This window comes from Chelmon rostratus, chromosome 18, assembly GCF_017976325.1.
Source record: "Chelmon rostratus isolate fCheRos1 chromosome 18, fCheRos1.pri, whole genome shotgun sequence".
Classification (NCBI taxonomy): domain Eukaryota; kingdom Metazoa; phylum Chordata; class Actinopteri; order Chaetodontiformes; family Chaetodontidae; genus Chelmon; species Chelmon rostratus.
The window spans coordinates 9,839,920-9,866,961 of NC_055675.1; the positions used below are offsets into that span (position 1 = coordinate 9,839,920).

The 27,042-nt window shown below is 40.3% G+C and overlaps 1 protein-coding gene across 3 annotated transcripts; it reads right to left on the bottom strand.

Annotated features, from left to right (window-relative positions):
• Positions 1-54: 54 nt before the first annotated feature.
• On the bottom strand, positions 55-26,101 carry LOC121621675 (YLP motif-containing protein 1-like). Of its 3 annotated transcripts, none has more exons than XM_041958225.1 (21): positions 25,296-26,101; positions 22,955-23,179; positions 20,764-20,952; positions 20,017-20,525; positions 17,058-19,772; positions 16,696-16,819; positions 16,333-16,471; positions 16,164-16,253; positions 15,899-16,079; positions 15,470-15,648; positions 13,662-13,813; positions 13,505-13,567; positions 13,258-13,377; positions 12,944-13,120; positions 12,773-12,856; positions 12,585-12,668; positions 12,425-12,499; positions 7,016-7,067; positions 4,443-4,564; positions 4,044-4,230; positions 55-3,547 (listed from the first exon to the last, which is right to left on the bottom strand). In XM_041958225.1, the coding sequence occupies exons 1-20, from the start codon at positions 25,857-25,859 to the stop codon at positions 4,084-4,086; spliced, it is 5,991 nt and encodes a 1,996-aa protein (XP_041814159.1). In that variant the 5' UTR covers positions 25,860-26,101; the 3' UTR covers positions 55-3,547; positions 4,044-4,083. The 3 variants fall into 3 exon arrangements, with proteins under 3 accessions (XP_041814159.1, XP_041814158.1, XP_041814160.1); XM_041958224.1 differs by having other exon boundaries at positions 13,662-13,816; XM_041958226.1 differs by lacking the exons at positions 55-3,547; positions 4,044-4,230; positions 4,443-4,564; ... (5 more) ...; positions 13,258-13,377; positions 13,505-13,567 and adding an exon at positions 15,097-15,186 and having other exon boundaries at positions 13,694-13,816.
• Between the last annotated feature and the right edge of the window lie 941 nt (positions 26,102-27,042).

The window sequence follows — 27,042 nt, forward strand, 5'->3', positions numbered from 1 at the left end:
AAATATCTTCAAGTCACAAAGTGCAACACAGAACACATTATCTGTTTTTTGAGAAGCATTTTTCTTTAATAAACACAAATAAAGTCCACATCTCATTAGACAAACATTTAATATGCAGCAGAGCTCATTATTGCCTTTTTTATGTATGTACATGATATATAAAATGAAAATTACATGATTTTGTACATAACTAGTGTTTCTGCCTCTCTCTTCCATCCTTACCATTAAGATCCATCCATCCTCTTTACAATGATAAATTGTGGCTGGCCGTCCAAATCAGACATGGTCTTCATCAGTGGTTCATGGTGTCCGGTCATAATTGATGATCCTTGCTTTGTCTTCAGTTGTTGATCATTCAGAATTTCTGATGTTTGAAAATTCTGGACCTTTTGCTTCACAAGTGCAAAGTTTGTAAATGTTAAAACTGATCATAACAACAAACAAACAAACAAAAAGCATGCTTCTTTTGCCTTATCTTAACCATGATGATCACATTCAGTGAGACTGAATGGGGTTCATTTGAAACACTCATTGCAATATAACTATACTTGAATGTGATTTTTTTTTTTGGAATTATGAGTGAGGACAATGGTCAAACAGGCAAAATGTATTGTGCCACTATGTATGTAAGTAGTCCTACCATCATTCTTTACTTTTAGACTGTCCACAGATGGATTTGCAGACAGTTCTCAGCTGGTTTCTAACTTTTTAATTAAACAGCTGTAAACCAAAATAAAAGCACTTCATTTGTATTGTTTTTTGTCATTTACATTAATATTATGCTTAATTGTGGCCTGTGATCGCATTAGTGATCACATGTAGTAATGATCAGCTGAACGTGGTACAGGCAACATTTTCATAGTTTGACTTTGAATGTAGAAATATGCTAAAACAACAGCAAGACTGACAAGCCTGTGCGCCACAGGACTGCAGAATCTGGACCTTTTCTGTTTTCAGTCCTTCAATCATGGCTAAAGGCAATTGCAAACCTATTCAAGTTGAGCCAAAGTAAATGCTGCAAAACAAGCACAGACTTCAAACTCTCTTCGGACTTGAAATCAACACCTTTTAAGTCTAATTAACTGCAATTACCTCGTTGTACTATTTTATGTTAAAATTATTTGAATTAAAAAAAAGAAAAAGGAAAAAAAACAAAGAAGGGAAAAAGACGCCATAAAAGGACTGGGAGGAATTAACATATAAAATTTTAAACTGAAATTTGCTCTGCAAGCCATCACAGACATGAGTGGACAGTTTAGACGTATATGAAAACACAAAACTTTGATGTTACCATTTACACTCTTACTTTCATTTTCGTAACTTAACCATATACAGTGATAAACCTGATAGCTGTTATCCTAAAAAATGTCACAGGGACAAAACAAGTGAAGTCTGGTAAACACTTATTCTTCAGCCACACTGATTCATTCTTAGCACATTCTGCTTCTAGTGTCTTGTGGGCAAACACAATGGAAGGGAAATTTTGCCATATTTTATGTGGATGTTCAATCAATATTGATGGTAATTGTAGTCAAGTGAATCAATAAATTGTCCAGTGTCCAACTACATTGACCAAGAAAGAGCTCTCCTGCTGCCAAATCAGCTGTTCTTCCAGCACCAGTGCCATCATTTGATGTGTACTGTGACATAGTTGGTGTTAAGGAAAAGTTACAGGCTATTCCAGCTTGGATTTCTAGTCTCCACCACTGAGTAGCCAGGGGGCACACTGGATGCCACTCAAAAATAAAAAATCCTTGTTGTCTTTGCTTGTATTGTAAACTAGCTATGTTTCCAGCAGCGAAAATGGCACCCAAAAATATAATGCAGAGGATGTTTTGGACAAGTTGGTTGTAATATTGAGGGACAGTCAAGAGAAAGTGTGTGAACGTTAAAGGAACCATGTATAAGAATAGGCCACCTGCTGAGGGTTGCTCCACGCAAACAGGAGGCAGCATATCACCAGAGTCACTGCTAACTGTTGTTCACTATAGTCTTTGTTGTAGCCATCTTTGTCTAGCCATCCTGCAGCTACTAGCTACTGTTAGCTCGTTAGCTCAGTTAGCTATGCAGTTAGACGGTCTACACTTACTGGAGTCTGCACCAACTGAGAGCTCGGAGCACCGCAGGATTGTTGGTGTTTACACCACGGGCAACAGAACTGAGCTCAGAAACCTAGCATGGAACACAGCCGGACTGAACACAGACTCCAAGACCGAAGGATCGACCTGGACTCTGACTCCGGGGACAACAAAGATGCAGCAGGCCGGGACAGGAGAGACGTGAAGCAGGAGAGCAGTGAGTGGAAGGTTGCTGCATTGAAACGCAGCATCTAGAGCTGGAATATTTGCACAACTAACTCAGAGAACCAACCAGGCGGTTGTGATTGTTGTAACAGTGGAAAGATCATTTTTTATTTTGTTTTTGTCAAGTTTGAATGAAATGGGTTTTACTCTGAGCAAACTTGTTTAATAAGGACAATTGGTGTAAGAATATTTCCTTTCTTGAAATTTTGTGAGTTTATTTTGTTTACTTATTAGACTACAAAAGTTAAAAGAGCTTGTGAAATGTAGCAAACTTGCATAGTACCTCTACTTGCTAAAACTACGTGGGGCTATAGTATCAGAATGTCGCCCCTTGAGGCACACAGTGGTATCATGAGACAAGATGGGCTGCAGCTAGCGTGCTAATTTCAGTGGATAGCTTCACAACACAAAACATGGGCGTTTTTGACAGACTTCTTGGTATTCCGTTGCTCATGCTTGTTCATTTTGCATCTGCCTTATCTCAGACATTAATCCTGTAAGCCTCATTTGAAGCCAACAAAATGACCGGAGAGGTAGGCTGGATGCATGCCTGTTTTTTCATGTTGTTTTTTGAGGTTTAACTTTATTCTGCAGCGCTAGTTCAGCTAACTTTGGCTTTGTTGTTATGCGGAGGCCAACTCTGTTCTGTGATCCTCGCCAGCATGTCTGAGTGTGTGTTGCTGTATGTAGATTTACTTGATAGATATGTCATGAAGGCAATGACATAGCTATGTGTGACACAAATTATCAAATGTCATGGCACAGGTAGACACTGCGGGCAGAGCTCCGCAAACCGCATTGAGGAATTTATTATTTCAATTTACTACATTTACCATTAACAATGATTGGACATCCAAACAAAAAGTGGCAAAATTAGCCTTTCAGTCTTCTTGTTGATGAAGTCCAAACGACAACTCAAGAAAGACTCCCCAAGTAAGTAATTGTGTAACACTTTTATTGTCTTTTGTATGCATGAAACAAAGAACAGTGCTACAGATATACAGTACAGAACATATTAAGTATAAAATAGCAAATACATGACTGAATACAGGATACATGACCAGAAGAAGCACAAAGTCAAAAACTTGATTTTTTTTCTGTTGAATAACCAGAGTGCCTGCTTAAAAAGAAGAAGAAAACAAATACTGTATCCTTTTCAATTAAATAACAAAAATTTGATAACTACTGGTGGTGTCACCTCGATGAATCTCATGTAAGCTGCAGTGTTTTCACATTCTGGAAACCTGCAGAAAGAAAAAGAAATCATTGATAATATGTTCAAAGACAGATTTGTTGTGGTGTCGATACAATCAAGTTAAACTTTCATATGTGATAATTACGGAATTTCTTCCCAATAAATAAAAGTTATGTAAAGTCAAGTATATTCAGATACTGCTAGAGCTGTATTTGTATCAGTTTAGAAGGCATTATAGATGTTCTTAATTAATAAAAATATATATCCCCAATCAAACATCGTAAGGTTACTTTTTGAAATATTGCTGAACAATGGTGAGATAAAGCTAAAATGTTTTTATGAAGTATATTTTCAATGGAGGGCATGTAATAAGAAAAGGCCTCCCACATGTCCTCATCAAGTCCTTAAAAGTGTATTAATACGAAAATATTTTCAACGTTAGAATTTGAATACTAATCATTAAAACACAGATTTGTCTTCTAACCTTTTAACAATAACATCTACAGTCATCCTAACAGCAAGAAGCAAAAGAGGAACATACATACCTTTCAATGAGGGGAAACAAAGGGGGACAAGATTATCTTCTTAGAAATACTTGGTACGGTTGAGAGCTCTTTGTGCCAGCTGGCCGCTCTCATCCGTTATTTTCTCCCAGTCCGTTTGACCAACCACAAAGCCGATAGCGCGCTTTCGATCTGCATCCTTCTGCTCTTCAAGATCAGCCCATCGAACCTTAACACAAAGGAGAGCAACCAGGGGGTTCTGTTATGACCAGGAAAATGGTAAAGGAGCATTCTTCACAATAACTCAATTAACGTTTTTAACATTTAATATCAGACAAACTGGAGTACCAGGATTTTTACATTCAGCATTTTCTTGTTGCCTGGCAAATACATTTTAAGATGACCAAAGCAACAGCTCTGTAACACAACGTGTCAATTTACCCTTTTCTTTCCTGGTTCCGACATGCGTGTGGCATAGTCGTCTGGCAGCTGAAGGTAGTGATCCAGGCCTGCCATGTCTTCACGTTTCCTCTTCCCACTGCTCCCCAGACCGTCCAACTTGTCTGTATAAATGGAATATTACTGTTCAGGTCAGCTCTACCCTCCCACAAAAACCTCAACTTTCCTAACATTAATTTATCCATAACAAGCCAGCCTCAACACTTCCCATTTCTTGACCTCAGATGCAGAACCTGACTTGATGTGCCAAATGGTTTGTTACACAGAACCATCATCACTTTCAACAAATACATGGCAGGTGATTGGATGAACCATCTGATGACCACCTGATCTTTTCATTTTCTCAGTACAGTCACCCTACATATGAAGACATGTTTTTCCTTGGATAAACACAAAAGCAGGCTTTATTAAGACTGTTGAAGCATCGATCATGTTCTGCCACAAAATGGATTGTGCAATACCATCAGTACTGTGATAAATGCTTTTGCATGTGAAAAATTATTTGCTTGACTGCGGGTGTTGTGGAGGGCAGGTAGAGGGCTATGCACATACTCATAGAACGGGAGTTACATCCACTAACCACTACTTTCCACACTAGAACGCTGACTCCACTAACATGAAGATGTGGAAGGTAACTTCAAATTGCATCCAATTTCTCTGTTGTTGGCTGCAAGAACCAACACAAAAATATTCATGTACTGCCCCAATCCAACAGCTTTCAGGGCCATACAGCAGGATCTGAATAAAAGTTTTAGCTCAAGAATGGATCAGTGCTGATCCAACGTGTATGTTTTGCCAATTTTATGCTGCTTTTCTCTTTATTTTTCTGGTTATCCTGTTGAATTTGGCATTAGCACGTTCTGGGGCTAATGTGGCTAGTAGCATCTAGCATGCCAGAGCAATAATAGCTCATTTATGTTGAGGGACAGTCAAGAGAAACTGTGGATGTTAAGCCTAATTAGAAGCCAGCTAAATAACCAGTAGTGGGTTAGACGTGGGGAACTGTTTTTTCACATTGCATTTTGCGTAGTCTCCTACAAGTAGTAATCTAATGTTATCTTGCATGCATTCATGGACAATACATTTTTTTTAATCTGACACAGGGAAAAAGCATTGAATACGCTAACTGAAATGTCGGGGTGAAGCCTTTTTATGCAATGACAGCTGCAAGACCTTTTCCTGTATGAAGAAACTAAACTCTCACAGTGGTCAGGGTGGATTTAGACCCATTCTTCCATATAGTCTTTAAATCTTCACCAGCAGGGGTTGCCAGTTCTTTCCACAAATATTCTATTCGGTTTAAGTCTGGTGATTGACACTTTTGTTTCCTTCCTCTGGAACCGAATGACAGTCTCCCTTGCAGTATGTTTTGGATCATTCTCCTGTTGTAGGTCCGTCTGCATCTAATCTTCATCGTTCTGGTGGACAGCAGCAGTTTCTTCTCAAGAATTTCCAGGTACATGACTCCATTCATCTTCCCATCAATAATCTGGGTTTTGACTGTACAGTGAGAAGACAAATGACCCCAAATTGGATGTTTCCACTTCTGAACTTCACTGTAAGCATAGTAATTTTTGGGTCAAATGCAGAGCCATTTCTCCTCCAAACATGATGCGTTGTTGCTGAAAAGTTTGATTTTTGTCTCGTCTGGCCAGACTACATTCTCTCAATAATCTATAGGGTCTCCAAACGCTGTGTAACAAAGTTCAAACAAGCTTCAACATGCCTTTTCCTTCCGGGGTGATGGTGCATGAAGACCATGGCGGTGGGGTGCATTGCCTGTTTTGTGACGAGTTTGCTTGTGAGAGTGACAACTCTTTTTGGAGGTCTTTTTGAGTGGTCCTTGGCTCTTGGGCTAGTCTTCTGAATAACTTTGACTGCGTAATTGGAAATCTTGGGAGGAGCTCCTGTGCATGGTTGGTTGTTGACAGAGTGATGTTGTTTCAAAATGCAGATAATGGCAACAATGGTGTTTATAGGAACATATAGGTGTTCAGATATCGGCCTGTAACCAGTGCCATTGCTGTGTTGCTTAACAATGTTGGTGTGAAGGTCTTGGGAAAGTGATGTTTTGTGCATGACCTCTTGGCAACAAACTATTTATTTACTTGCATTCGAAGGTGGGTAACCCTTTCTCAAAGAGTGGAAGGACGAACTGACACCAGCACTTACAGGCATCAGTACAGGTAGAAGGAACTAATTAGTGGAATCAGCTGGTTCAGGGCTTTTTCTTACGGTGTTCAATACTTTTCCCGATGCTATTTCACTTTATTACATGTATCTTTTCTTATTGATCAGAATGTTAAGATTTCTTTACCAGTTCAGTTTTACTGAGTAAATACCAATGTGTGGTCTACATTTCTTGTGAATTTCATGTGAATAGCTCCATTGGAAATATATTTAATGAGAAAGATGTTGAGGTGTTGAATAAAAAAATGTATTTCCTTCAATAAAATTAGATACAAACATACACAGCTATGAGACATCATAAACATCATAAAATCAAACTCGGGTAGTCAGTCATAAAATAAAGCCCAATAAAAGGGAATACCCACCGAGTTTTGCCTCAGATGTGTCCATCTCCCACTTGCTTTTTGGAATGTAGCCCTATATTATATAAAGAAACACTTCAATGGTTAAACATTTGGGTGATGCAGGGATAAAAAAGGGAGAGAGAAAGCAGGGTTGGCTGAAAAGAGAGGAGACTGGTTTATCAGTAGTGAAAGACAAAGACAACTGAAGGATGAGACTGCATGAGGACTCATCTAGTTAAGACACATGTAACACTGGCATGCAAATATTTTGATCTTGCAGGCTGGGAGAAGGCTAAGCCTTTAGCTACATACTAATGAAAAATAGTGAACAACAACTGTGGGATCAGTCGGAGATAATGGTCAAGCAAATCTTGATCTGCTCTCAAGTGAGAAGACACAAAATCAAAACAAGCAGTTCAATCTCCAATCATGTTTTCTGCCTGTGTGAGAAAACTATCAACACATCTCACATTACAAAGAATATCGCCCCCTGTGGCAGTCTGCAGTACTGCTGCTCACACTTTTACAGGAAACACTAGTGTTAACTAAACGTGAAAATGTTCAATGTGCACTTCTCTGACATAGCATCATGTTTCCCTAACCAATCCTCAGCTTCCAAATGAAACTGATGCTATCTGGCTGGCTAGCTAACTACTGTTTCCTTTTAGACACATTTATTAATTTACTCTTAAGACCACCTAATTGAACTAAACCTCAATTACCCCATGTTTTCTTTTTCAGGAACTTACAATGTATTCAAAATAAATGCAATAAATGCAACCCTTGCAGAATAGTTTTACAGAATAATTTGTTCATCTTGCAGGACGTTATCTTGACATCTTCAACATGAGATGATATTCATTTAAGGTAAACAGGTAAATCATTTTATCTAAAACAAGCTTCACTATGAGATGAAACCCTGCCAAAACCTTTACGCCTGGTAGTACAACAGATAAGAGCTTTGACAAGTGATGAAATAAAATTACAGCTGCAATCTCTGTCTAAATGTTCTGATTTAACAACATGTTTGCTGATTTCATGGGTCCACTAACTACATATTTAGGTTAATTAATCTCTTTCAGTTCAAATTTCTTTGAATTGAGTCAAACACAAAAAGATGCGACTGATTTCTCAATGGCCCACATGTTCTATTCTGGACAGCTGTTTTACTACAACAGCACTGATCTATTCCTGCCTCTCTGAGTCTAAAAATCTCTTCACAGGCAGTTGTGAACAGGAGTAAAACCTGCTTTGAATGATCCAACACTTCGGTCAGATTTGAGCTTGAGGTCTTGTTGTTTTGACAGCGGCTCTGGTTAAAGTTTTAACCAGCTTTTACCTCTAAAGAACACAAAAATCCAGTCTTCTGCCAGAGGGTCACCAATCAAACCACACTACCTGAGCGAAGACTGAGGCAGGGATGGGACCACAGAGCAAGAGGTAAGTGGTGGCCAATGAGTAAAATAAAATATGACTGTCATTTATTTCCACTTAAGATACGTTTTCTGAAATATAGTTACATTTTTGCATGCATTTATTTCTTATTTCTGACATTCATTTATTGCTGGGCTGTGTTTATTTTATTATTTGGTTTTATTTTTTAATATATACCTTTTTGCCCCATCTAAATTTTGTGCAAATCTTTAATAAAACACACACACAGGTGTTTTCTTTTATTCTTCCTGATATTAATAATCATAATAAATGGATTACATTTATATAGTGCTTTATCGTGATACCCCAAGAACTTCAGTAAAGGGGGGGGGGGGACCCTCAACCACCAATGTGTAGGAAGTGCCTGCATGATGCAGGGCAGCTTTTTGCACCAGAATGCTCTTGAGCCAATTACACGAGAGGATGATTAGAAGCCAGATGGAGAGAGCCAAGTTGGGAGTTTTGCCAAGAAATCAGGACTGTTGGCGTACTCTTTGCGTAGGTGCCATGATTAGACCTCTGCTCAGGTTTAAGATGGGCGAAGCTTTACTGGGACATTCATGATGTCAATCAATTGCAGTCTTTGCATGCCCACTCAGTCCTGACAAGAAGTCTAATCAGGCATAGTACAACCCCTGATTGTAAAAAAAATTCTGTGGCTGTGTAAAAAATAAATAAAACAATGTGATAAGTTGCTAATTCTTTTTGACATACACTCAATTGAAAACAGTACAAAGACAATATATTTCATGTTTGACTTCATCATATTAATTGATTTTAGTTAATATCTGCTAATTTGATTTGATGCAGCAACATGTTTCAAACAAGTTGGGACAGGAACAACAAAAGACTGGGAAAGTTGTGGAACACTCCAAAAACACGCCTTTGGAGGTAAACAGATTGATTGGTAACAGGTGAGAGTATCATGATTGGGTATGAAAGGAGCATCCTGGGAAGGCTAAGTCATTCACAAGCAAGGGTGAAGTGAGGTTCACCACCTAGTGAACACATGATTGTATAAGAAGATTAATACATGGGCTCAGGAACACTTTGGGAAACACAGTTTGTTTGAAAATGATTGTATTGTCTTTTTATTTATAATTTACACAGCATCACAGCTTTTTTTGGAATCAGGGTTGTCAGTGAAATCATATGCGTGGATGGATATTGGGTGTGTAGAAGCTTTAAAAATGTCAGTATTTTTAGTCAGCATATTTTCGGTGCATACTGTAATATTGACCAGCCTTGCTCAGTGTGTTGTGAGTATATACACATGGGACGAAAAACAGAACATGAATGATAAAGATACACTGCTGGAAATTCAACTTCCAGAAACATCTGCTCAGGTTTAACTTGATAGTTTAAAGTACAAACCAAAGCTTAATGATTAAAGCTGATTTAAGGAGGCAACCTGTTGCTTTACAAGACAACAGACTTGAGAGTCTGCACATAGACAATATCAGACAATATCTGACCATATCCAACTGAGATGTGGGGTGTATTATGAACATTTAAGTAGAGAAGCATGTTTTCTTTGTCTGCCCAGAGACAGACACAAATTCGGTTGCATTCTTACTTCTAGTTTATTATACAGATTTTTTTGTAAATGCATGCAGCACTTCAAGTTTGACTGTTTTTAGATGAGTCATTGTAATTGAGGGCTGGACAGGCAAGTATTGTATAATGCAATATAGATGCAATTCCGACTATTTATGCATTCAATGTGCACATAGATTTGAAGGACACTAAACTGCAGGTGTATCAAGAGTCACTTATACCAATGATGCCTAAAGTTTAGTCAATAAGACTGCTTCAATAATGTCTGTTCCCTGTGCAGAGAAATGCCAGGGGGCATATAAATTTTAAGGAACTGGTTGTCTGTTTAAAACATTTGTTGGGACACACAAGAAGCAAAAATGACAGCATGAGAGCAGTAAAGCAATAAAGTTGTGGACCGAAAAGCTAAGCAATGAGCTTAATCTCACTATAAAGCTTCTTAAAACTGAGGGGGGTTGCAGGTCCAGATGATAATTTTCTGTAGGTTCATCACGACGAGCAACCCCTTTCACATTGACTATGTTTAAATGCATGCTCAAATTCCACTATTATTCTGAATACGATAATTTGTTATTGGTCATTTAACAGCATATTCTGGTTGGATTTTCTGAATTTGGCCTTATTCCAGCACAAATATCTGGGTTTTAGGAGCCTTCTCTGGATATAATATACTGTTCACAGCACTTTCGGAATATGAATTGGGTTTTTACTGCACTTTGCAACACATGGCTTCTTGCCTGCTCTGAGCATTGCCAAGCCAACAGTTTGCAGGCTCCACACACAGCCCCACACACACATTTCTGGTTAGAAGGGAAACACACCTACTTTTAAACATTTTGAATGACTTGGAAATCAACAGGTTTTTTAATATGCGCAAATATAGCAGCGCCAGCCGACGGTGGTTGAACAAAAGAAAGACGGAGGCCATGTTTGTTAATTGGAGTATGCACAGCAGCATGTAAATGGGAATATTAATGGAATACTCATGAAGATGGCTCAGTAGGAATGTTGTCCTTTTTCAGAATAAGGGCATGAACAAGAATATTTTGCACATGTCAAAGTACTGTCACGCTGTTTTCACACCGTCATTTGATACATTGTTGTAAAAATACTGACTACAGTTGCTTAAACTGAAGCACATTTGTTTTTAGGTGTTTGATTATTAGGCAACAGTGTACCTGCTGTTTTTTGTTCCTTTTGTTCCTCCTTTCTTCTTATGAAAATGACATTTTCATGATGACATCCCCCTTTAAGGTGGTACCACAGGAAACATTTACATTTTGAAACTTTAAAATCTGTTACTAAGTGCTACAGCCTTAAAGGTTTCATCAACATTTTGGAAGAACTGAGGAGAATCTCTCTCTCTCTCTATTAAGAAGTCCATCACTCTCATTTTATCAACAATGTACATGTAATTTAATATTCTAACTTTTCTATAACTTATTCAAACAGAATAGCTGTACAACATAAGCAATTGTATTATCTGCTTTTAAAAAACTAAATCTGCACCCCAAAAACCTTTATGACTGATTCTAAATACTTCTGTAAGCATGTTGCCTCATACCAAAGGCAATATTTACCTCCTCTTTGTAAAATTCATTTGGCAGATGACAGACTGTCATTCATTCATTTCTTTTGACTTTCTTTTGAATCTTGAACTTTGTGGTAATTTCTTTGTCAAACTTAGTGAGCCATTTATTATGCATTAGAATGTTTTTCACAAAACAAAATTTTAAAACAGATAAAAGAGATATGTTTTCAATTCGACCAGAGTTTTCTTGATTTCTTGATTAAACATTTTGTTTTGTTGTAATTTCAGTGTTGTTGATACAAAATATGCCTTACTGTGAAAGAAAATATGAGCTCAGCAAAATGATTCAGTCTAATCCAAATGATGCAGACTTAAGTCTGGAAACACTTTTATTGATGGTAGTATGTCACTAGCCAGTTTAGTTCTAAAAGTTGATGTGAAGATGAAAGTTATTTTAGATTTAACTATCAGACAATGAAAACTGAGCAAATACTCAAAAAACAAGAAAACGTGTAAACAGGAAGCTTTGCGGCTGCTCCTTTAGTTACTGGAATGTTGCAGCTATAACTTCATTTTAAGACTGATGCGCTGATGCAGTATTCTGATTGTCTTTGTGTTGCTCCCTTATATTTTCTCTGTTCTGCTTTGGCCTTCCTTACAAACCTCATAATGACTACATAAACGCTGATCTACATTAAAAAGATGAGCCTATGACTTCCTATTAATTTCGCTTATTCTTTTATTTTATCTGTCTAAAACTCGCCTGGTCAATAAAACAAAACAAAAAGAATAAAAGACTAATGGCACATAACAGCCTGGATAAATCTTATGTGGTGGATGGGAATACAACTACGTTTAAATGACTCTAAAAACTATGTGGTTATAAATTAAAAATGTCTTTGTCCTACCAGGTCACCCTCTTCTTCCTCCTCTCCCTTGGGTTCCTTGGGCTCATCATCAGGATTGAAGTCTTCCATTTCAACCTAATAACAGACACACGTTAGTTTAGCTCAGCTGCTGATAAAAGACTATAACAGGATGAGAAATGTCATGTGTTGAAGACCACACCTCCTCGATGGCAGCATCCTGAAGCAGGGACCGGACATCCAAGCGCACCATATGACGTGGCGAAGGCTCCCAGTTGTTGGACATCTGTGCATTGAGAGGTCCATTAACAAGTACAGAAGAAGTTTGCGTGAGCTTCAGTGAACATTACTTTTAATATAAATGAATCTGAGAGAGCTAGCAGGTATTACCTTCATTATATCCTTCAGTGTGCGCCCATGGACATTTCTCTTTGCACAAGTCTGAGTGTCTGCAGTCATTTCAGCCAGGTACACCTTGAAATAAGAAAAAAAAAAAAACCTCTTTAGCCCAGAGACGACTGCAGAAACATTTATTCTGACTCATTCATGAACACAACTCACCTCAAAGCCTTTCGTTTTGGCCGCGCTCCAGAACTGATCAAAATGCTTAACCCTGTCATTAATAGTGTCTAAAATGATGAAGGGAAAAAAGCCGTCATCCAGAGTTTTCTTGAATGTTTTAAGCATGCTGCTCCGGTAGGTGTCCTCCATCTCTGGCTCAAACTCGTACTCAAGAACCTGTGAGATAGATTTATTGTATTACATGGTTTATCATGTTTACAATAATAAGTGAACACATCTGCTCATTGATGCTGAATTTGATTTCCAACTGTAATCTGTACGAGCACGTTGTTAATGTTGCTTGTCAGACTCACCTTGGTTTTGACCCCTTTCCCTGTATCTGGGTCTTTTTGAACTTTCTCAACCTCTGTCATGAAATAGTCGTCCAAAACTAGAACTCTTGGAGGTGCACCGCCACAATCGACTTCCTTATCCTTAAAACAAAATTGAAAAGCAAAGTTTCCATATTTCTATTTGCAAAAGTTCAAATATTGTTGTTAAAGTTAGTTACATTACATTATAATTACATTACACTATGATTTGCTGGATGACTCCACTCACCCGTATGAGCTTTGCAACATGGCTTTTGCCGCTTCCCGGAAGCCCTCTCATAATGATGACAATCTGTTCAAATATATCACTTAGATGAGTACTCAGTATTACACAACTAACAATGTGGTATTAGTACATCAAGGAACACTGCAGCAGTAATTCGTACCCTTTCAGGCCGAGATAATCTGCCAGGCGGTTTGAGGATATCGTCGATATTCTTGATTTCCGGCTTCCTCTCGACTCGTGGCGGCGGCTGAGGTGGAGGTGGAAGGGGTGGTGCCGTGGGAGGCCCTCGGTCCTCTGGATAACTTCTTCTGTCCACTGGATGATATCATTTGCAATTCAAGTATTTTTCTAAATGGCATTATCTTTTCCTATCATAGATTAACTTTACTGGCTGGACTGTTTTCAACCATATCATCTATCATGCAACACATTTCAGTTTAGTAACTGAGAAATAAACTTGTGATTTGAGTGTTTAGAGTTTCAGGGAAATTCTAAAAACAGCTGAAGTATAGTTGTGCTCATAAATTTACACACCCCTGGCAAATGTAAGAAATATTTGCCATTTTTTGGGAAATATGTCTGATCATGCAGAATTTTTTTCTTTTATTTGGGGATGGTCATCAGATGTAGCCATTAATTATCACACAATTTTCTGTGCCCTTTTTCAATCACAATGATAACTGAAATCACCCAAATGGCCCTGATTAAAAGTTTACATACTCTTGAATGTTTGGCCTGATAATATACACACAACTTGACACACACAGGTTTAATGGCAAAAATGGCGTCTGAATATTCAAAAACCAGCAAAAATAAAATAATGTCTGATACCGTGTTCTAGCTTGACCTAAATTTCATTTTCAATCAATGAAGGGACATTGTCTGCAGAGTTTCCAGTTGGTGCCAGTCCACGTGTCCTGTTAGATCTCAAAATCCCGAAAATGGGATGAACGAAAGCGCAGCAGCTGGCAAGCACAAAACAGGCTGCAATGTAATCCCTCCAAGCATTTGCATGTCGTCAATGTACGCCCAAAAAGTGTTTGTTTTTGCCACTGACAGGCTCAAATTGTTATTCTAAGTGTCTGACAATATTATGGAAAAGATCCCTACAGAGATACATTTTTCTTAAAGAGTAAAATCTGATTAATTTAACCACAAACAGCTGTTATATCGCTCTCGCCAAAGACCATAGACAGAAAAAGCTGTTTCCACGCCAACGCCACACAACTGCCTGCTGACGACACATTAAACAGCACCTAGACAAGCCTAAAAATTTCTGGAACAGTCATTTGGAATGATGAGACCAAAATCAATCTTTATGGTCCCAACCATGAACACTATGTTTGGAGAGAAGTCAACAAGGCCTAAGATGAAAAGTACACCACCCCTTCTTTGAAGCATGGAGGTGGATCTCTGATGTTTTGGAGTGTGTGAGCATGATATTTTGGAGGACAAATTGCATACATTAGCTGGGCATAGGACACACAAGGACTTTCCAACATGACAATGATGCAAAGCATAAGGCTAAGTCGACCTTTCAGTGGCTACAGCAGAAAAAAGTGAAGGTTACATAGTGGCAATCATAGTCTCCTGACCTCAGTATAATTGAGCCATGTTGGGGAGATTTCAAATGACTTTACGGGACCTGGAGGCTTTTTGCGAAGAAGAATGGGCAGCTTCACCACCTGAGGAAATAAAGGAGCTCATACACAACTATCACAAAAGACTGCAAGCCATTATTGCTGCCAAAAACAAAGTATTAAGAACTAAGGGTATGCACCATCCCAGTATTTCCCTTATTGTCATGTTTCGATTGGACTATTCTGTGTTCTTATGGTTTAATTTGACTCCCATTAAAAATATAAAAAGAACTGGTACAAATCGGACAAATTCTCCCAGGGGTATGTAAATTTATGAGGACAACTATATTGAACACATGTCTGTTAACATATGTGGGATTAAACATACCGTAAGGTGAGGAGCTATGGCTGTAACGGTCAAGTGCACTGCGGTCAAGTCCAGTGCGCTCGTATGGAGGTCTATCAAATCCAGGCCTTCCGTAATGTTCATCTCGATCACGACTGCCACTTCGCTCCTTCTCTCGAAGATCTCGTTCTCTCTCCCTGTATCCTGTGCGTAAAGGCGGCCTGCACAGAGGGCGAACATGATTAAGTTTCATTTCATCAATAGAATTTCTTGTTGCAAACTGGCACACACTGATGACTTATCACAATGTATGACACAATGTGATATAGTACCTTTCTTCAACCATGGACTGTGTGCTTGAACCAAAAACAGACAAACAGAAAAGAATATTACATATGTTTGGAAGTGGCGCTCTTCCCCACAGTTTAAAGAAAAAGAAAGGGTGGCAGAGCCACTGATGAAACATCTTACCTGTCATCTCTCTCTCTTGGGGGATAGCGTTCCCTCTCAAATCTTTCTCTTTCATATTCCGGTGGAAGCTTCTCTCTGTATAGTTCCCTCTCTCGGCTGTACTCCCTGCGGTCCATGTAAGGGCCTGATCGTCTTTCATAATATGGGTCTCTGCTGTACGGATCTCTGGGACCAAGAGGTTCTAGGAGAATCAAATAGTTAATCAATGAACAATAGTGAGGAAATTGCAAAAGCAAGCTCTAAGCTTTGATGAACTGAAACTCACCTTTTTCATAGCCCCTGTCTGATGGCACTGGGTCAGGCCTCAACACAATTCTCTCTCCATAAGAGATCCGCTCAACGGTGGTTCCAGGCTCTGAAACAGAGAATATGGATGTCACCTACAAAGTCCTGAAACTTAACTGATCAAATGTGTTCATCTTTACTGCTCATACCATGCCCATGTCCATAATCCACAGTCTTTGGAATCACTGTGGGTGTGGGTACAGCAGACAGAGATGACTGGTAAACTGTGGCAGCAGGCTTGGTATCCAAAGACACAGACTCAGTTGTCTGTGCAGCTGCAGTCATGCCCTAAGGATGACAGATTTGATATGACACAGTTAGACACAAAAAGGAAAAGTAATAATAGAATTTAAACTAAATTTATGAAAATGTATGGGAAATACAAAGAGTCGCTTGTGTCTTGTAGTTACCAACATTGTTTGAACCAACTTGCATAGCCAATGAGCCTTCCATTCTTCAGGAAGTTGTACTAATGGGGTGAAAAAAGCTAAGCCTAAGAAAATATAAATGACCTTTAGAACATTCCTGACTTCCGGTGGGATCTCCAAACCAAGAAGACCAGCAGGAAGCTCAGGCAGGATGTCAGTCGGTGGAGGCTGAGGTTCACTGCCAGGTGTTTTCCCCTCCTGCAATTCCCTGTACATCCAATGGCATTAAATTCAGATTAAGCATATATTTACAAAAATCAATGAAGCTGATGAGGTAAAACATCAAATATAATAACTTTGTACTTTTTTCAAATTATCATATGTCAAAAAACAAGTTATCACATTCTGTTCTATTTATGTTGTACACAGCATCCCAATGTTTTTGGAATCCAGATTGTAATTTTAATTGTAAAATAATCAATCAATGTCAAAAGTCTGGAAATCACCTCATAAGTTTAAGCTCTTGAGCAGCTTTCAAGATGATCTCATGCTGACGCTGGGAGAGAGCAAGAACATTTGCTCCGCTTGTTCCTTGTGGTGTTGGATCAACTGATCTCTCTGGCAAGTTTGTAACAGGTGCAGCAGGAGGTAAAGGTGGAGGTCTATCCAAAGGAACTTCTTCCCTTTGGTCTTCATAGCGAGCTCTGCGATCCTCATAATTACCAGGATACCCTCTCTCTGATGGTGGAGGCAGTCTTGAAGGCCTATCCCATTCTGAAGGTGGTGGTGGTGGTGGTGGGTATGCTGGCTCATCCTGCCGGTATGGGGTTTCATCTCTGTGATCACGGATTCTAAGCTCTCCTCTTCCCCTGTCATGCTCATCATAAGGATATGGTTGACCTCTTTCTCTTTCCTCTAGCCAGTGGCTTTCTCTGTATGGCTCTGGTGGTGGCATGGGGGGATAGTCCCTCTCGGGAGGTGCATGCTCTCTGTTCCATTCGGATTCATAGTACTTGGCCTCATGCCGATAGTCATCAGGAGGATAGTCCTGCGGTGGCCGCCAGCGATACCCATCTTTCCCATGACCATAATCTTCTACATAAGCCTCATTATATCCCTCGTTGTATTCTTCATGTGTTGGACCTGGCCGCCACATGCCTCTCGCCATTCCTCGACCCACAGGCCTCCTTCTCATTCCTCCTGAATCCATTATTTCATGTGGCGGCAGAGGAGGGCCTCTGCCATGAGGCGGTTGCCACCCCGATTCTCTCTCCATTCCTTCATCGTACAACGGCTCATCCATAGGATCCATCATTTCATGAGGTGGTGGTGGTATGCGACGCCTGCCTCGTCCGACATCAGGATGAATTGGATGGCTATGAGGGTCATGTCCAAGGTACATGGGATGCCTTGAATCCATTTCGTTATCATTAGTGTCCGTTCCATGGCCTAATGGCTCGTGACCCACTGGCCCATGTGCTGGGTGAGGGGGGCGTCCTCGTCCTTGATGCATGAAACCAGGGTGGCCACGTGGGGGACGACCCCGGCCAGGTGGAAACGGGGGTCTCATGCCTCTCATTGGAGGTCTCCTTTGCCCCCAGTAAGGATCCCCTTCCTCTGAGTATTCCGCTGACTCAGGTTCTTCCCAGTGTCTGTCCATTGGCTCTCCTCCCATAGGTGGCCCTCCTCTTCCCATAGCTGGCCCTCCTCTTCCCATAGGTGGTCCTCCTCTTCCCATAGGTGGTCCTCCTCTTCCCATGGGGGGTGGTCCTCCTCTTCCCATGGGGGGTGGTCCTCCTCTTCCCATAGGTGGACCTCCTCTACCCATAGGTGGACCTCCTCTACCCATAGGTGGACCCCCTCTACCCATAGGTAGACCTCCTCTACCCAAAGGGAGTCCCCCTCTAACCATAGGTATACTTCCTCTGCCCATAGGAGGACCACCTCTGCCCATTGGTGGGCCTCCTCTTCCCATGGGGGGTCTCCCTCTCATCATTGGGGGCCCTCCTCTCCCCACAGGGGGTCCTCCAAGTGGCTCTTCATAAAACTCTTCCTCTGTTGGGAAGTGATCTTCCTCTGGCATCCACATTTCCTCAGGGGGTATCTCTGATTCCCCACCATACTCCTCGTATGAAGAGTCTTGCCAGTGATACTCTTCCTGATACTCGTCTTGCTCCTCTGGCATCCCAAAGTCAGCTTCAGGTGGTATGTAGTCATAAGACATTTCTCCCATCTTCTCCCCAAGCGGTCCAGTGTTTGGTCCCCCGAACTCTTCTTGGCCCCTCTGCCCACGTCCTCGTCCATGCACTGAGACAGGTACTGGGGGCTGTCCCCGTCCCCTACCAGGAGGAGGCCTTGGAGGATCTGGTCGTGGCTGCATTTGGCCAGACGCCTGTTGCTCTGGTTGGATTCCAGAGGGCTTTGGAACCACTGGAGTTTTGTTGTTTGCCAATGGTTCATCTGGTTTGAGGGGATTTTGAACAGCAGTATTTTTTGATACTACAATAGAAGGAGAAGTTACGGCAGGCTTGCTGTTAACAGGTTTGGGTTTTTCACTGTTGTTAGATGCATTTTTGTCATCAGGTTCTTCAGGCTTTGTGTTTGTTTGTAATGTCTGAGGAATGGGATCATTTTGAACAAAAAAACCCTCAGTCCCTAGCAAGTTATCATCTGTCATGTCTTCAGCATTGATCTTCTTATCTGGTTCTGATTCAGTTTTTTCTTTTTCAGACTGGGGTTGCCCAGTTGATTTTATGGGAGTCTTAGAATCAATACCGGCAGGTTGTTTAGTAGCTGGTTCTGCCTTAGGTTGGGGATCTTGCTGTTGTATTTGCTGGGGCACCGGTTGGTGTTCAAAATGAGGTGGCGGGCCAGGGTGCCTTGGGGGTTGTTCGAACCTAGGCTGCTGCCCAAACCGAGGTTGGTCAAATCTGGGGGGACCATCAAAGCGTTGCCGAGGTTGGTCAAATCTGGGGGGACCATCAAAGCGTTGTTGCCGAGGTTGGTCAAATCGAGGGGGGGCATCGAAGCGCTGCTGTGGTTGGTCGAACCTCAGGAGACCATCAAAGTTCTGCTGTGGTTGGTCGAACCTTGGGGGACCATCAAAGCGCTGCTGTGGTTGGTTGAACCTCGGGGGGCCATCAAAGCGCTGCTGTGGCTGGTCAAATCTTGGAGGACCATCAAAACTTTGCTGTGCCTGGTCAAATCCGGGGTTGTTTACACTGAGACCCGAAGGACAACAGAAATAGTAAGAAAACATTAACAGAAACTTTCTTTTAGAGACACTCAGTGATAGCCAATACTTGTTCATTGTAATCGTCAGGTACCGTAATTTGTAATTTCAATGGCCCACCTGAATTAAAATACTCCAAACTGAGTTTATGAAACATTTTTCTTTTAAAAAACAATTCTTTTCCATGACATTCTAAATGGCAATCGCAGTAAAAGAAAACAATCTCTACTGACCGTGGACCTCTAATGCTGTTGAAGCTTGGTGGCTGAATGGTGGAGGCGCCTGGGGGTCTGACTATGCCAGCAGGACCACCTCCTCTCACAGGGGGTCCAGCAGGTTCTGAATTTGGCCCAAAGCCAGTGGGCTGAGGACCTTGAGATCTGGGACCAGCAGCCACAGGAGAATGCTGCATACCTGGTTTTACTGACTGCTGCTGCATTTGCATGTCTTGTCCCGGGTACTGGCCATACTGTCCTGTCATCCCACTGTTGTACTGGCTTGAAGCAAATGGTACCATGGCAGTGAGAGTGGCCACCCTTTCTTGAAGGTGGGCATTGGTGGCATTCATCTGCTCCTGCCATTGCTTCCATTGGTGCTCATAGTCCTGCAGTTGGTCTTTGTGGGGATAGGTCTGGAACTGTTCTTGCCACAGGATAAAGGAGTGACCCCAGTCTTGGAATAAAGGGGTGAACTTCTGCTGTTGCATTTCATAGTGCCTCAGCTGCATTTCAGCAGACATTGACTGAAAAAAATAACAACAGAAGAAAACATGCTATTTATTTTTGGAATTAGTATTACCATTTAGGTACATGTAGAACATTGAGGTATAGGAGCATGAAAAAATCCTTGAGAAATTACATTAAAGCTGATTGAAGATTAAAGAAGTATTAAAGATGCTGCCAGGGGTTGCAGATCCGAGTTGTTGGTGCTCTACCAATATCACCTGTGATTTTCTGTGAAGGAAATCTACCATTATCTACCTGTAGGTTTGCAGGTTGCTGAATCAGCTGTTGGTATTGTTCCAGGATCTGCTGAAGCTTTTCATGCTGTTGCATTAGAGCCTGGTATTGTAAGCCTGCTCTCTGTTGCTGCACCTGTTGCCACTGTGCTGCTGCAGCCTGTAACTGTTGGAGGCGAGCAGCCTCCTCTGGGTCTTGTGGGACCTTGGGCTGTGAACATAAACACGGCAAGAGCAGAACAAAGCAGCTTTGTGACTCAAAAAGATTATTTTTGACTTAACAGATAAGATAAGATTTTCAGATAAGGTAAGACGTTATTAATCTCACAGTGGAGAAATTTACTAACAGAGGGTAGTTTGTAATGGAAGGGACTATTTTTGAGAGGGAGGCAACGCATTACTGAGAAAATATTGTGCAAACATTCAATGTGTAACTTAATATGTATACAAGTGCATTACTTGGACTTCTGTAACTTAGACTGGACATCTGGGATAATTCAAATCAATGGGGAGAATCATTATTTCACTAATTATCACCATTACATGGCTATGGATGAATGAATGTGCTTCAGGCCAATGAATTTCAAACATCCTTGACATGGCAATTATCACAAGAATTGGGAGTTAAATATCTATGGACATGGCAATGATGGGAGAGTGGGTGGTGGGACTTACTGTATCTGTAAGTGTTGATGATTTTCCTACATTTCCACTCTGTAAATTCATGCAAACAATATAAACAATGTTTAGATTTAGTAATAATCTAATATCTCTGGTAAACTCATCTTAAAACTGGATTTGGTGTGTTCTTAGAGGCTGCTGAATATATAGATACAGCACTTTCGAAAGCACTTGCAAACATCAAAAAAGCCACAGGTTCAGGTCAGGTTCATGGAAAAGAGACGGCAAACTCATTTGTAATTTTATTTTTAATTCGTAAGTATTTAGAATTCACTTCTCACTCGTGCTGATTAATGGGGCTTAGCAGGCGGACATGCTGCTCCACCAGTAAATCAGTACATCTCTAAATGCACAGCAGAAGCAGATTCTAGAAAACATTTTATGAAATCTTACTTTTGATAAAAAGTTAGTTAAAATTGTTTTACGTTAAATATAATATCAGTGTTGGAAAAAACATTCACACATCATTTATCATCCCTTCAATTGTCAATGTGATCATATTACCGTTTGGCACAAGCAATACATATTATGGCATTGCTATCATTTTGTAAGTGTTTTATCACAACAGATTAACAGAAAAAAGCACCCCCTACCCACAACAAAATAGTCCAATTAATTGCATGACATTGTTAACCAGATGTTGTTAAATTAGAATTTAATTTTTAATCTAAAAATTAGGACAACATTTTAATGGCCTACTCCAGCCATCAAAGCCCACTGCAGAATAACTTTGTCACAGACCTGCCATACAGCCTTTGAGCTGACACCAATTTTGAATTCGCAAGCAGTATACTGACAGCTACATAGTTTTACATGCTTGTACAAAACACTAAAACATTTATTTGATTTTAATTTTATGAAATGTAAAGCTCAAAAGAAAAGAAGTAGGTCATGTGCCTACATTTTGGACAATCTGAAATGAAATATTATTTTTCCTCGGATACAAAAATGGGCACAGATTTACTGCTTTACTCCATTTGTATTACTAAACAGGTTAGATGCTTTTATACCCTCTGTATTATTGGTTGTTTAAAACTGTTTTAAAGATAACAATTGATGCAGCAGAACAAAACATATCGTCTTTTTATTACAAGCATTCTTCTCCCAGTCAAAACCTGGCACCTTTTTCATCCAAGATGCAACTTGACCAAAAGTTCGGTTGGAGATTCAGGTGCGTTATGCTTGTTTCGGCTAATGTAGCCTTGAGCTGACAACCTCAAGCAGAGATGAAGAGCAGGTTATAGGTCTTTTAAACTCACTTTTTTTAACTTCACCAACCCCAGTTTTTTTCATACTCAAACTCGTAGTCTGCCACATACTGAATGCTGATTTAAATGACATCACTTGAGGCAAAGGAACAGATTTTGTGGAGCTTCCTCTGGAGCCACAGAACGCTTTATACAATGTCTTTCACATAAGCAATAGCACTCGCCACGACCTGTGCAAAAAAATTTTTTTTGCGTGTAAAATCAGTTCAAATTTGAGTTTAAATTCTTAGATACACACCTCTGTAACACTTTAGGAATACTTACCTTCCCCTCCTCAGGAGGTGGAGGTGGTACTGGCGGCTCATCTTTTGGAGGAGGTGGAGGAGGTATGCCTGTTGGTGGTTCTGATGGAGGAGGAGGAGGAACTGCTCTGCCCGGGGTTGATGGCGGCACAGGACCATCACCCTCTTTCTGATTTTGTTTGGCTCTCTCTTGCTTTAACTTCTGTAGATTCTGAAGATGCTGTTTGTACCAAAGTTGCTGTTGCTCCTGTGTGAAACGATTACAAGGACATCTGTCAGACAAGGCACACAAGGAACCTTTTCTTTTCACTGACTTCACTCGTACACATACTGTAGTTCAGCGACTTGCTGAGGTTTATTAATAAAACACAAACATATTAAAACATGGCCTTTACAAGCCCTAACACAGGACACATGCCTGTTACCTGTTAGATCTCTGTTCTCACTTTTATACTGGAAGTGTTTGTGGAATCTTGCTTTCCCTGTATTACCTGCTCATTCCTTGTTCAAACTCACACAGGAACTGTGGTAGGATAAGACTGGCTTCACATTTGTTTTTAATTTAAACCCAGTATTCTCTGTGTTCACCTTAAAATGCCTAATTAAATGATAAATAATTAAATACAATTGCTTATATTTCACTTTTCTGAAAATATAAAAAACACCTGAGGTAAAATTCACTTCATGCACAAATACTGATGTAACGATAACATGACTTAACAGTCCCTTTTTTTGTTTTGTTAACATGGCAACATTGCACATCATAAAGATTTACACTAATTCAATTTTGATTACATTAGACAAGTTCAGTACTAGCTGCAATGGATTACATAGTAGTAAAAAAGACTTAAGCTCTCTATTTCATTGTCAGCAATTAAACCTCAGGTTGCACATATGTATGACGTCCCAGATTGTCTGGTTTCTTGCATGACTCTCAAAATGTGTTGTGGAGGCCAAGATCCACATGATTTCATCCAAAAAAAATAATACATTCAAGTACTTTCATTTATTCTTATAAGCTCTTTCATTATGAAATTATCTGACAGTACTCAAAACAAAACTTGGGCATGCCCCTCTTTCACACTGAATCTACTGCCACCAAGTCCAATCAATATCTGTATTTTGATATAGGTAACAGCTGGTGTACTAAGACTGCACATAAACTAGCTGATACCAATCAACTCAAGAAATAACTTAGTCTTGATCTACCTGACTGTCGATACGTGAGCTTTACCTAGTTCTCACCACCAATGATTGTGTGTTTTTAGTCTCAGTGTATGAGTTATGGTACTTCAAAATACAAAATAATATCTTTGTTGTACTGGTTCAGACTGTGTGTGATACTTCATAATATTCAATATTTATATAGTGCAGAATGGTGTATGTGCAGAGTTTGACAGTAGAAAAACACTTATATATCTACTGAAGAGGGAAAGTTTCTCTATGCTCACTGAAAGTCCAATTTTCAGGAGGCAGGCCTATGATCATGATTTGTGACATCACAACCAGTTAAGAAGCCAATCCTGGTCCTATATTCAACTTCAACAAGTGTGATGTGGAAACATGAACGCACCAATGCACAAACACAGAGAAGTAGTGAAGTACCCTGTGAAGTACTTAAACTTATGAAATGACACATATTTGCATAATCATAGATTCAAAATTTTTTTAATGGGGGGAGGGAGCAGATGCAATGCAGAAACACATCATTACTCAAAGTACAGTGTTTATATACATCCTAAAGCATGTCTAGAGGCGATCTATGCATTAGTTTTTACAAGAGTGACATATCTGGCCACAAAAACAGGACAGAAACAAGCAATTACACAATGGTTAATACCTGATAAATAAAAAAGCTAATGCCTGCACGTTTACGATGCCAAAAAACATTAACAATGACCATGTTTTGATCCCAGTTGGATGTTCCTCAAATCAGAATGTTTAAAAAATGTTTATATACATCAAGCACACCAATAGACTGACAAGCTGCATAACAATGGTGTGGTTTAACCAGGGTGAGTAACCTAAAAAAAACCATTAGGCAGTTCAATAAAGTACATAGAAATGGGGCAGTCGTTGCCTTTTTTCATATACGTTGTTTTCTGATCTGCCTTGCACCTGCGTGATGAGCATATAACTCCTTTCCTCTGACTAGTTCTGGATAAATCACATCAATTAACACCACCACTTACAGACTGACAGACAACCTACACAGGCGGGTCATTTCTGGTAACATCAATAACAGTGGTGGCTGAGTGGTTCTTTGGCTGGAAGTTCTAGCTGCAGGTAGAGCAAAGAGATGAAAGTGATGTGATTTAGCACACACACACACACACACACACACACACAAACAGATATATTACCTGCAGAGGTAAGGATTTGTCGTCTTCTGTCGTGGATGGATGTTTCTTGTTGGCCTCTTTAGGAGCACCGCTGTTCTCCGGTGGCTTCACTGACGGGGGGTCTGGAGGGGGAGGAATCGGTTGGGGCTCTTTGGTTTGCGGTGGAGGAGGAGGAGGAGGCTGTGTGTGAACCTGCTGAGGAGCAGGGGGACCTCTCGTCGACTGACCGGGAGTCTCGTCTTGTTTAAAGTACGACTGAGCTCCAACACTGTTATCTGAATGTCCTGCTCCTTCTGGGTACCACGAAGTCCCTGGATGCCCACCTGAGTGTCCACCGTACGCATTAGCAGCATTGCCGTGGTGTAACACAGACTGGAGCTGCTTCTGATGCAGCATCTGCAGCTGCTGCATCTGCTGGAGGTGTTGCTCCTGCAAGCTGGAGAACAACGAGCCGCTGGATGGGGCCTCGAAGCCGCCGAACCCCGCGGCCGGGCCGGCGTGGCCGCCACCGGGCGGCTTGCGAGGACCTGACCCTCCATAGTTTTGCGACTGGGGTCCACCAAAATTTCCCCAGGAGGGATACATTGTTAAAAAAGACGAGGCCGTGCAACGTTAAACAGCCTTTGTGCTTACATACAGCCGAAGTGGCTTCAAAAGCTAACAAGCTACATTTTAATTTCCGTTGCACAAAGATTTTAAATACCGCATCTGTGGTAAAACAAAAAAAGCGGTTATCCGACAGAGAAAGAAACGTGCACCTTTATCCTTGTGAAAAATGTTTACAAAAACGTTTCCAAACAGTAACACCGCTGAGAGGGGATGCTCCACTACCTGTCGCACACTGATGACGGAAACACGTCACACGTTAACAGTGATCGCTTCCGGTCTCGCTCATTCCAAATGTTTTGATTTATGTTGAGAAATACAAAAATAAATGTTTTTATTCACAAATAGCGATTTTCTAAAAGGGTATCAGTGGTTACTGTTTCTTTCTTCAAGGCTTTATATATACACAAAAAAGCTGCATTTTTGCAAACACTGAAAACATTTGTTCATTTTGTCTATAGTTTTTTATTTATTCCTTGTTTGCTTCATACATAGAACAATGTCACTTAGATTTAATATTTTTTTGTAAGACTTCATTGCATTTGCATTGTTAACGCATGGTGTAATGATGAAATAGAAAATGGGAATTTATTTGGATTAATAAAATGGGGAGAAACTGGGGTGCGCACACAAAGATCAGATGTTGTACCAAAGAACATATGACGCCAATACTATTGATTTGCACCAAAAAAAACTAGACAGAAAAAAAAACTTAAGATGAAAGGTAGTATGAAAATGCGACACAGAAAATGGGGAGTTGAAATAATAAAAAAATAAATGAGGAAATGTTAGTCAAAATTTGTTCGGAGGTGATTTCTGTCTATTCTGGATCTCTTGGGTTTCACGCGTGTCCTCAGCAAATCCGCGACACCGAGCAGCAGAACCTTGATTCGTATTTTTGCCACAAGAGGGAGACATTTACAAAGACATTTCTACTTACCATGGACCAAGTGGCGGTTGGGTCTCCTCTCCTTTTCATTATTAATAATAATAAAAAGTCAAGTTTTTCCATTCCAAGTACTTTTCAGTTTAAACACATTTCATGGAAGTAATAAAAGATTTTTTAAATTAGCAACAGTAATGGATGTAACTGCTCTGATTACAGTATCTTACATATGACACAATAAGCCTGAAAATCTTTTAGGATGGGACAGCACGTCCA

Excerpts from the sequence above, each read along its gene's own strand:
- LOC121621675 (XM_041958224.1), bottom strand. The coding sequence starts at position 25,859 with ATGTATCCCTCCTGGGGAAATTTTGGTGGACCCCAGTCGCAAAACTAT. Across the intron at positions 16,080-16,163 it reads AGACAGGGGCTATGAAAAAG|AACCTCTTGGTCCCAGAGAT; the intron begins GTGAGTTTCAGT and ends TGATTCTCCTAG. Across the intron at positions 4,231-4,442 it reads CGGAACCAGGAAAGAAAAGG|GTTCGATGGGCTGATCTTGA; the intron begins GTAAATTGACAC and ends CTTTGTGTTAAG.